This window comes from Chrysemys picta, chromosome 15 (assembly GCF_011386835.1).
Source record: "Chrysemys picta bellii isolate R12L10 chromosome 15, ASM1138683v2, whole genome shotgun sequence".
Classification (NCBI taxonomy): domain Eukaryota; kingdom Metazoa; phylum Chordata; order Testudines; family Emydidae; genus Chrysemys; species Chrysemys picta.
In genome coordinates, this window is record NC_088805.1 from 22,036,569 (window position 1) to 22,048,978 (window position 12,410).

The following is a 12,410-nucleotide window of genomic DNA, read 5'->3' on the forward strand; positions in this document are numbered from 1 at the left end:
GCCTGCCAGTCCCTATCATAGAATCATAGAATCATAGAATATCAGGGTTGGAAGGGACCTCAAGAGGTCATCTAGTCCAACCCCCTGCTCAAAGCAGGACCAATTCCCAATTAAATCTATCTACCAGTTTTAACCATTTCAGTAACTGGGCTGAATGTTTAGCATCATGAGTGATAGTACTGTCTGTACACATCTTTCCTACACAGCTCGCCGCACTGCCAACTGCTCATGATGATACATCATATAATGCCCGCCGCCAGATGACACAATGACACAGACTAGGTGGAAAACAAGAATAGCTTTTTGTCACGTTGCCTTTTTTTGTTATTTTAGCCGACACCCAGTTATTGAAGAGAGATAGAGGTCTGTCTGTCTCTCTATGTCCTACAAGTAATTCAAAGAGACAACTTAGTGTTGTACAGTGCCAGTGTCTCTCTACTAATGAACTTCATGTAGACATAAACTGAAGTATCACCAATCCAGAAAGCAAGTGAGGCTGCAGCACTCTTAGAAACTGATTATCTGTTGCCAGTGTGTACAGAAGCAAAGAACTCGACAGATTCTACTCTGCTTAGTTCACAGCCATTTAAAACTAGTTTGCAACATTTCCCTTCAGTTGTCTAATGAGACTGTCTTCCAGCAAAAAACTAATCAAACTATTTTAAGTGGCATGGCATGGTTTCAAAGAAATGCTATGCATGAATGGTGTAAAACAGCCTTGGGACTAGAAGCTGTGTCCAAGCTCTTCTTTTAAGTCTTCTGATGTCTCCCATTTCTCTATGGGCTCCACAGCCCAGGTGTCTTCCTGGGAGCTGTATGAAGTAACATAGCTCCTTTCCTTCCCAAACCTTCTCCCAGCCGCTGTTTGGCTCTCGCAGTCAGAAGCAGCGAGGGATCCATGGAGTAGATCTCCCACTAGCAAAGGCGCTGACTGCCCAAGAACACATATGCAGGCTTTGGAGCCCTTTGGAAACTGGCGTTTCCATGAGTTATGTTATCATAGTGCCTCAGATTCCCAGCCAGGCACAGTGCGTCCATGCATGACCCAGTCAGACTGTGAGACTTAGAAGGAATATCACAGTGTTGGAACAAACTAAATAAACATGACAACTAGTGTTTTGTTGTTGGTGTAGGGCACTAAATGCCTCATATAATCCAGCTTCTAAACCCGGTCCTCTTAACAGGATACTCAGAGATTACACTTTGGTGGTCAAATCATTCCTTGAACAATTAGGAGGCAGTTGGTCTAGTGGCTAAGGCCCTGGACTGGGCTCAACGGACAAGGAGTCTGTTCCCAGCTCTGCCACTGATTTGCTGTATGACCTTGGGCAAGCCACTTTCTCTCTCTGTGCCTCTTTCCCTTCCTGCCCTTTGCCTTATCTATGTAGATTGTAAGGTGTTTGGGGCAAGGACTGTATCTTACTGTGTGTTTGTACAGAACCTAGTACATTGGGCCTGACTTCAGTTGATACTGCTGTTATACAAATAATAAACAATGATACATGTCTATTTCATCCTCCTAACTGTCTCAAGTGTTCAATGGCAAAAGTCTTCCAGTGCAGAGAGACCACTAAAGGACTTTCACATTACTAACAGGAGGCTGAAGTGGTGCAGAGGGCTTTCACACAAGCACCGGAGTGAATTTCACTTGGTTTGTTGGATTTGTTTGTCCTACTCAGGGACCACTGGAAAACGAGGGCAGCAGAGGCAGAGTAACTGCTTAAAAACAAAGGTAGGATGATGGGATATAATTGTTTCAGTTCTGTATGAAAAATATATGCCCAATTCCTATAAATTAGAGACAGGAAAGATTTATTCCATCATCTTGCCCATTCCTATCTGCCAATGTCGGATTATAGTCTATTGAGTATTTTATATTTCAGTGTCAATCAGGGCTGCCCACCGGGCCCCACAGGGACCCTCATGAGAATATAGCATTCTATAGTATTGCAACTTTTTTTTATGGAACGGGCCCCCAAAATTGCTGTGCCCCAGGCCCCCTGAATCCTCTGGGCAGCCCTGGTATCAATTCTCAAGTTCTACATAGAATCACAGAACTGGAAGGGACCTCGAGAGGTCATCTAGTCCAGGCCCCTGCACTCATGGCAGGGCTAAGTATTATCTAGACCATCTTTTAGGCAATAAAACTTGAGATCAGGGTCTAGGCTATAGATTCTTCAGAAGAGTAACAGGCAATTTGGAGATGTTGGGGTTTTCTTTAATTATGTTAATGACATTTTAACCCATTTTCATTTTTAACAATTAGTTTCTGCGTTAATGTGGTTGTACCTGGTGTCTTTCATAGCCAAATTATCTTACAGCTCTTCACAATTAACTACACTGGGCTTGATTTTCACCTCACTTACACAGATGTAAACCAGGAGTAACTCCAGTGAAGTCAAAGGAGTTACACCAAAGTGAGTGAGTGGAGAATCAAGACCATCATTTCCATATTTTTATAATGCTGCATTGTGCTAGTATCTCCAGGTGAACGACTTGTCTATGAATATGGAAATGCAGCAGTAATTACTACCTCCCCAAATTATATTATGAATCCATCCCTGGGAGTTTCACTCTCTATCTGAATTCTCACTGTGGTAAACAAATTGGCTGGCATTATATGGGTCCTTTCTGAGTGCATCCCATTCTCATTTGCATGACCTTGGTTTTTGGTCTCTATACTGCAGTGTGCTGCCCAATGTATTTTGTTCACTGTCTAAGTCAAGGGTCAAGTGACAACTCAGAATTTGCTTTGAGACAACTCTTGTATAATTTTTCAGGCTCAGTATTAGATTTACTCAACCTTCATTTTAGGTACAAGTTAGTGGCAGCCACTTAAAATATGAAAGAAAAATAGTGTGCAGGGAAATCCAGCTAGAAGAAGAATGACTCAGCATTTTCCTACCTCTAGTTGACAAAGCTCCCTCAAAAAATAGTGGGTGGAATTCACCCCTGTGCAAAGGACCATGCAAGACTATTGCCCTGCATCAGTCCCCAAATAGGTCACTAGTTAGCTGTATTAGCTCCCTAGAGAGAAGCTGATTAGCAATGGCATTGTTACCCCCATAAAGTTGCCTTTAGAAGATTGGGGAAGTGTCTTCACAGAAATAAGACAGCAGCAAGCAGCGATGTACTCTCAGCAGATTAAAAGCAAAAAACATGGTAACCAAAAAATTAAAAAAACTCTTCCCAGCCTGGTGTGAAATTCATCCCAAAGCAGAGGGGCCAGCACAAGTCCTATGCAGCCCTTCAATCCCACTTAAACCCTGAGGGTGAAATTCTGGGCAGGGGTGCCGGAAGAGGCAGGTCCATGTCCCCATCACTTTTAAAAGCTATGCCCTCCCACTTTTTACCAGCTGTACGGGTGAGCGACCAGGGGGGAGGGGACAGAGAGTCTTGGGGGAAAGAGGTGGCGCACAAGTGGGGCCTCAGGGGAAGGGGCAGCACAAGGGTGGGGGCTCAGGGAGAAGGGGCACACGAGGGGTAGGTCCATGGTTCATGTGCCGGTGCCCCCGCCCCACTTTTAGGGAGCGTCTTGCCATTCCTGACCCTGGCCCCATTGAAGGCAACTGCAAAACTCAAATTGACCTCAGAAGGTGCAGTGTTTCACCTTGAGAGTTCAAGTGGTGCTGGTGTGGAGGCTTTACCACAGCATTCTCTTCTCTCTGCGCTTTCGGTGGCCGTTCTAATAACCCCTTCCCAAATGCCTGCAGCACAAGAGGACGGGAGACAAGAAGGAAGAATTGCCCCTGTATCCTGTCATGCCTCTTTATACAGCCTTGCTTCAGATGAACATAAAGGCAAACGTGAAGTCCCAATCCTGCAGTCCTTGCTCAAGCTAAACTCCCATCGACCTCAGGATCAGCCCTGATACCAGCCTCAAACCCTCTTTTCAAATTCTAAAACCAGAGCAAAACAGGGATATATATTACAAGCATGTAACTTGCTATTTAAAGACCTTCCCATTCTGGGAAATTAAATTGAGGAACAACCAACCAACTGTTACAAATATATGTGCAGAATCTAATTAAAGGGGCTTAGGGAATTAATAACCTTTGAACACCTGAAAATATCCAGCTCGGTGGTCTGAAATGAAAATGTTTGCATTAAACTGCCAAACTTTCAAGGTAATATTTGCTCAGCAGGTATACAGTTAAAATTACTCACGACAGTATAGCAAACGTGACCAGAGTGATAGTCAAACAGAAGATGGACAGGGAGCAGCCGACGTAAGTGATGGATGACAGCACCATCTGGTGTTGAGTCGTCAGCTGTGCAAAAAGGGAAAACAAAAATGTAATCTATTAATTGATTTAATATGCTAGAGAACCATATATCCTGGTGAAGGTCTGCCCACTCTATGTGGTAATTCAGGTAATGTGGCTTTGTTCTTCCTTAGACTGCAGCTCCACCCCAATCCACACATCCCTATATCAGCAATTTCTAGCAAGAGAAACGTATTGAACTATCTGAACCTAAAGTCAAACACCAAGGGCTCTCAGATTTCTGTGTCATTTTGGTTCCTCTCTTGTATTTCATAAGACTGTATTTCCTCAAAAGAGGTTAGGTTCAATCTACATTGCTGTGATAGTGTCAACACTGAGATTAGATAGCACAACAGAAAGCAGTTTATCCAGGCTGCACAAACAAAGGCAAGGGTTGTTTAGCTTTTTTAAAGCTTTTATGACACTTTGGCAAATGCTCTCACACTGCCACACTGCAGTAACTTACATCATTGTGTAAATGCTGTCAATGCTCCACAATAGTGAGACCTGACAAACCAAGGTAGTCAGTAAATCATGGTTGCTTATAGGTGGTTTCCAAACAATACTGCAATCTTTTTTATGTATGGTATTTTTAGTGCCCGATAAAGAAGCCAGATTGACACTAGTGATATGAAGTTCTCCATAGAATCACAGAACAAACAAAAGCATGAGCAACAGAAATGTGAACCTCTCACATCACCCTCAACTCTGACCTAGAGGGACCTTCTGTAGGGGCAAAGAAGGAATTCAGTTTCCATAAGCACTGAATCCTTGGCCTCTCCGTGTTAACCAGGGTGATCGGTAAGGTGATGCATTCTTTGACATGGATATTTTCTAGTTCCTCACGGCAGGGAGTCTGGCTATGTCTACACTACAGACCTTACAGCGGAACAGGTCTGTACATTCTCCTATGTAGCCATTCTATGCCGGCAGGAGAGAGATCTCCCACCGGGATAATTAAACCACCCCCAATGAGCGGCAGTAGCTATATTGGTGGAAGAGAATCTCCTGCTGACATAGCGCTGTCCACACCAGTGCTTTAGTTGGTGACATTTATGTAGGTCAGGGGTGTTTTTTCACACCCACTGACCAACAAAAGTTTTGCCAACAAAAGTGCTAGTGTAGAACAAGGTCTCTGTTTCTGCTGTTGATCATAAATTATTCAGGAACAGTGTTTTCATTTTCCATGTAAAGTCCTCAGTTTGGGGGGAAGTGACAAGAAAAGCCACATCTAGTTAAGGGAGCCAGGCAGTATTAACACATAGTAAAGGATAGCTGGGCAGGGGACAGTTTTCCCATCCTGCAAGAATTAAAAAAAAAAAAAAAAATTCCCATCCTAAATCAGTTAAAAAGTCATTAACTCAAAAAAATTTCACAAATCAAAAAGACAAATAAATAATAAATAATAAATAATAATAATAATAAATCTAGATCAGGTCAAACAAAATGTTTTGTTTAGATTCAAAACATTTCATTTCAATTATGGCCTTTTCACTTTTTTTAAAACTAACATATAAACTAATTTATAGTTCTAAACAAAAAGTTGTTTCAAACCAAAAAAATGTAATGTGTCACTTGAAAAATATAAAAATAGGGATGTTTTAATGAAATAGGATGTTTTAATAATCTTGAAACTTTTTTGGCATAATTTTTTCAACGTGGGAAACTTGTTGAAACCGATCTTTCACCATGAAGGGTTTCAGTTTCAACAAATTAGCATTTTCCGACAAAAAGCATTTTGACAAAAAAAATTCTCACCAGCTTTAATAATCAGCTTTCCATTAAAAGTCCTTTGAAAGGGGGGAATAAAATCCCGTATTCTTATGCAGAAGCAACAGTTCATTCTAAATAGAGTCAATAATGATGATGTATTTTGTAGATATACATTTTTGTACTGCAATTATCCAACAACGCTACCAATTCACGTGCAGTAATTTTTACAGTGGCATGGATTCCACCCTTGAGAAAAAGCTGTGGAACATTAAATGACGGAGCGGCACAGCAGTGAGACAGACAACTGTTGCTATGATACGACAGTCCCTAGGAAATGTGATATGGCCTTTTCGTATTTTCTCTTTCAGCCAGAGACAAGACACATTTCTTGCCACTGACTTGGTTAGCACCAAATATGGAGCCAAAATGTTGGACCACAGAGAGGGGTGCACATTAACCCTACAAAAACATCCCAACTGTGCCCCCCTGTGTGCTGCCCCCCTCAGATTGCTCCTGCAATACGAATAGTTTGTGTGGGAGGTTGGCAGAATTTAGGAGATGTTTCTGGATCTGCATGCACAAAACACACAGACCATATCACCTGATTGCTAGGACATTCATGTCTCTTGTTATGGGTGACCTGCAGGTTCATTGGAGGAGCCAGGATTTTACAGTGTAAGTTTCAACTGGATAAACAGGACCGCTGGGCTCAGCATTTCCTAGTGGTTAAAAGCTCTGCCTTGGGCTCTCCATACCTCCAGCCAGACATCAACTGCCAGAAAATGCCCAACCCGGAGGTCACAGTTGCTCATCAATGATTGAAATTTACACTACCATGGGATACCATTTGCATTCAGGAATCCAGATAAGGGCTGTAACTGAAAGGTAACCTTTTATTATCATGTCTGGAGAGAGAATATATGAGAGACAGAGGATCCACCTAGTGGAAGTAAGTAAACATAGATTTGATTTGATTTTTTTAATAAGGCAAAGCCTTCTGTTTCTTCACTCTTGTAAAGATAAAGATAAACAAGAAGTACCTAACAGGCCTTTTCCATCTCTAATTTATGAGTCTCAGAAATTATCCACAGTAATGAATTAAGATGACATATACACTCCAAATCACCAAACACCTCTCACTCCGATTAAAGACAAGGAGAGCTCCATGCATCTAGGATTTCCAGGCTTGAACCTATATTCTTCAGAACAAGGAATGAAAAGAAAACTACTGTCCACAACAACAGTTGATGTGAGGAATACATTAAAACATAAAATGGTTCATTTAGGGCCAAGTTCTGTGAGGTGGCAAGTACCCTCAACTCACCGAAGTCATGGAGATTTGAAAGTACTCAGCATCTCAGGCCCTTAATAAATCCCCACTTCCGTTTTTTAATGATCTGCCTGTGGCAAAGCTCAGGTACTCAATTTTCCATTAATATACTCCTTCAGCCTCATGGATAGGCTGGAAAAAATGTGTGGGCTGCTATCATTCAAACAAACAAACTAAACCATCAGCTCAGAGACAGACAAGGAGAAGTTTACATGCCAACTAGTAACAATACTGATCAATGGGCATGGGTATTACACAGAAAAGCTCTTTATCATATCAATTCCAGGGAATGGGGTGCAATGCTATAGGAAGGCATGGCATGATCTCTGGGGCTCAGGGCTTTATTCCAGAAGACTGGAATAGCCATGGAAAATGGTGTGGGAGAATGGATAGGCCATATTTCAAGCACTAGCTCTTTCCTGCCTTCTCACACACACCTGCTGTTATCTCAATGACACGTACCAACCAGACATAGATCTCATTATGAAATATAACATACCTATTTTTTTTAAAAGGGGACCTGGAACCACAAATGACCATGCACCATGAGTTACAACGAAACAGTTTCCTGATGGTGAGGGGAAAACAGCGTATCATTCCTAATGCACTGATTTCATTTTAATTTGTCCCCTCATCATGTTTTTGTGGATTTTTCAGATCTTTAATATCGCTTATTGCATAACATGAAATTCAAGCAGGTAACCTTGCCAAAAAGGACAGATACCTAGTGATACAATTTTGTAGTCCAAGACAAAAATGACCATCTGTTCCATAATGATGATATTGTGCCATAAGGCTTTCTTTTTCATTCCAAAGAAGCTAACTAAAGAAAAGAAGTTTAAAAACCATCAAGGGCAACACTGAGCAATCTGCGAAGAATTCTGATGCGACCAAGGCTCAGGATTGTTCCATTTCACCAAAGAATTTTTCCTTGCTTTTGACTGATTTTGCTTCATGACTTCTCTGACTGTATGGGTCATTTTCATGCTGTGTAACACTCTGTAGAAAGTTGAATTGCTAAGAGACAAGTTGATATAGCCTTGGGTGTTAGCCATCATAAATACATAAAATACAGATGTTTCCTAATGTCAGTCTTTACAGATGCTCAAAATACCAAAACAAAAGCTCACTGTCCAGATGATCTTCCATCTTTTCCCCATGTTGACAGCTTTCACCCTGAAAATGTCCATAACTCTATAGAGAAAACACTCAACAGTTTCATAGTTGTATTATTTTCGGTTGATATTTTTTCCAAGTTATTCACTCATAAGAAAGAAAAGTCAGTGCATGGCTATAAAAATTTTATCTCTAAGTTTCAGGGGACTAGATGACTCCTGAGACAAAACTAACCTGGAAATCCTCAGGCACAACATTTATTCTCTTATCTTTATCATGATGATGATAATAAAAAAACAAATACAGTTTTACTCACTAATCAAAAATATTACCCCATGCAAGTTATAATTGTTGTTAATATTAAAAGTGATTTATTTAGAAAACATGACCTATGGGAAAAGGTTGAAAAAATTGGCATCTTTAGTCACAGAAGAAAAGCTTAAGGGGGATGGGACAAAATATATACAAATTTGTTATAAAGAGGAGAAGGATCAATTATTCTCCAGGTCCACTGAGGGTAGGAAAATAAGTATTCAGCTTAGCTTGCAGCAAGGGAGATTTAGTTTGGCTATTGGGGGAAAAAACTTTCTAGTTATAAGGATAGTTAAACCTGGTAATGGTTACCTAGCAAGGTTGTGGAATTCCTATCATTAGAGATTTTAAAGAACAGGATACACAAACATCTGTCAGGGATGGTATATTTAAGCCTGCCTTAGCATAAGGGGAATGGACTAAAGGACCTCTGGAGGTGCCTTCCAGCCCTACATTTCTATAATTCTATGATGGGAGAGAAAGTACCTTTCACTTCTGTGTCACCAGTTCAAATCCAGCTAAGCTCAACCGTGGCTGAAAATCAATTTGTTGATATAAATCCAGTTCCCAACAGACAAGTGCCAGATCACAGAAATCGCCAGCATATATGGTACTAACTGGCAATCATGTTGGGGATCCCTTCAGACTGTCGAAAGACTGAATGGACTGTGGAATTATGAAGTATCCTCTCTGGCCCCTCCAGGTGAGAGCTGGGGCACATTACACTGTGCTTACCCATGCTGTATCTATTCTGTGTTTAAACAGAAGATTCAGTCTCCAGGGCCGTCAAACTAGCATTCACTGATTCCCTAGATCAGAGGTTCTCAATAGGAGTGGGGGGCAGAATGTATTTGGGGAGGGGGTGGCTTTAGGGGAAAAAAAAAATCTTACTGCACCCAGCAAATTTTACCCAGAGCAATGAATTAACTAGCAAAGCTGATTCCTCCAGACATATCAGGTCCTCAGATGGCGCTGTGCATTTGACTCTAAGGGCACTGTGTGTTTTGACACATTTCTGTTAAGCTTGCCTAGCATTATACAAAGTCGTTTTTTGCCATGACGCAGTGTGCACATTTATTTGTAAGCATCAACCACAATCACAGTGTAGATTTGCTCTTATTACAATGGATCATTGGCTCTGTCTGAATCAATGCCTTACTGTTTTTAATATTTAGTGAGAGTTGCATGTTTTGTTTTGTTTTTAAATCAGCACATGTGCTTGGGTGGCGGGCAGGGGCATAAACGACTACAGATACAAAGAAGGGGGGTACAATCAAATAAGTTTGAGAACCACTGCTCTAGATTCTCTTTCAGGGCATTGGGCATTGTTCAGGACTCTCTGTTCTACGCCCCTTTCTGGATCCCTTGTTTTAGGCCTTAATCTGTACTCCTGTCCCTTTTTTCTCATCAACAATCAGGTGATCCCCCTGTTTTCTTTGGACTTTTCCCCAGATATTTATTGGTTTTGTACCTGGGGACCAAACAGGCCAGAATTTTTCACAAGCATTAAATTAAAACAATTTTTTTTTAAATCTCATAATATAAAATATTTGTCTTTAGAGACCGTCAAAGTGGCAGAGAGCTGAGTTTCCAAACCTTATAGACTTGCGTCATGTTTTGTCAGCTTTAATCCTGAGGACATCTGTTACTCTACAGACTACAGCTGACAGTTTTACAAGTATAGCCACCAAAAGCAATGGCATTTGCTGATTTGTTAAAATATTTTGTCCTTTTTCTTTCCAATTATCAATGTCTTTTTTTTTTTAAAGACAAGTTCCTGACTTAAAAAAAAAAAAGGCCAAAAAAAAAATAGTGATTTTAAAGATCTTAAGAAAAGATCCCTGAGCACAATGCAATCTGTAGAGAATGTTACCCAAAAATAGGGTTTGCATTTTATAATGTTACTTACTGGTATGAAATACACCCTGTGTTTTTCCTTGTGCGGTGAGCCAAATTATTTAAGAACAGGAAGATCTGTGTTGGATTTGGGGTTGGGTTTATTTTGCTTTTATATGGTACATACATAAAAATATGAGGCTGTTTTTTTTCCTTGACTGGCTGGTAGAAATGAGGGGCATGGTAATTATAGTCTTGCTCTGAATGCGGCCACAGTAGCAGGTTATATTTCATTGCCCCCTCTCGTCAGCCTTTATAAAAACCTTCCTTCTCAAAAGAAGCATTAATATCATGAAGTCACCTACAATTACATATTTTGCGACCCTATTTGTACAACTGAACTGTGATCCACCAAGAGACAATCCGGCCACTGCCTCCGAGACGTAAATCAACTCTAAATAGGTGCCAACCAAAATAAATTTAATGTGAAACCATTTTTCCCCCCTGTTGGGTTAAAAACTAGGAACCAACTGCCCCATTGCAGCTGCACCTTTCAAATGCAATCTTAATCAAATTAAGAAAGCGATGAATAATTAACTTTGGTGGCAAGAGTATTTCAGAGATATTGCAATGCTGGCCCTGGCTGATGAGACGAATGTTTCAGATTGCCTACAGAAAGGTTGCTAAAATTGAATTTCAATCCAGAGGGGCCTTTATTTATACAGTAACAAAATACCACCAATACTAATACAAATTGCTGATTTCCTTCAGCTTGCCAGGGCACTTTGCTTAGGGACCTTGCACCACAGTTTTCAAATTAAAATTCTGAGCTTACTTTATAAGGCTCACTTTGGAAATAGACCTGCTGAGACTATAAGTTTGTCTTTGACATGCACAAAATGAAATCTGGGTGGAGAATTTGTTGGGAGGAGTAAGCACTGGCATAATACAATTTCTAGTTAAAGAAGAAAAAGTCCACCACACAGAGTCAACAGAGACTCTCTTTTAATGAAGCCACAATTTATCAGATACCAAAAGAGTAAAGTGAAGGCGCAACCATGGCATCTGAGAGTCACACTATGCAGGAGGACACTCAACAGCAGCTGTTTCCGGCAGCCCTACTTTTGAATTCATGTTCTCCATTAGCTCGCTGACTCCTAGTGATCAACATAAAGTGCTACAGAGGGGACTTGTCATGTTTTAAAGGAGCATTCTCTTCACACCAGCCCAGCTGCACAGCGGCTTATTAAAAAAAGTTTTCACCATGACATGTCGAATCTTAGAGTCTCCAAAGGTTTCTGCGGAGTTATTAATTAGCATTTTTAAGAGACCTTGTAGTCTCTTAAAAGAGTTCTGGGCAAGATGTCATCAAACAGTAGGTAATCTGCTCATTAAACTTTTCACACAGCGAGATTTTCGTTTAAATGAAGCTGTAAGGAAGACAGTAGGGAGGATGGAGCCAAGTTGCAAAGAAATACTATTATCAGATTATTATAGTGTTTGGAGAACAGTGAGGCAGATATTTATAAGTCCATCCTTGTAAGTCTGGTTACATAGCACACATTATTTTGCGTCTTTCTTTGTTTTTCTCTTTATTTCTTTCAGGCCTAGGGCTTACAATGTTCTCAGCCAGTCTGGTCTTACTAGTAAATCTAGCATAATATTTACAATAATATTTACGCTCTGTTAAAGTGAAGGAGCTACTTTTGCCCACAGACCTGGAAGCTATATATCTGATCGCTTCTTCCCTTTCTACTTCTAGCAGAATAGACTTGATACCTCTTCTCCTTCTTCACAATTAAGGGCCAGATCAAGGAAGTCCATGGGAGAGGCCCACA

At 40.7% G+C, this 12,410-nt stretch overlaps 1 protein-coding gene across 5 annotated transcripts in view; it reads right to left on the reverse strand.

The window, feature by feature from the left end:
* ADGRD1 (adhesion G protein-coupled receptor D1) overlaps positions 1–12,410 on the reverse strand; it is a 259,870-nt gene that overhangs the window by 84,727 nt on the left and 162,733 nt on the right. For all 5 annotated transcript variants that reach the window (XM_065568585.1, XM_065568582.1, XM_065568584.1 and 2 more), the window contains one exon: positions 4,168–4,271. In XM_065568585.1, the coding sequence (XP_065424657.1) occupies positions 4,168–4,271 (104 nt within the window). The remainder of the gene's footprint in view (positions 1–4,167; positions 4,272–12,410) is intronic.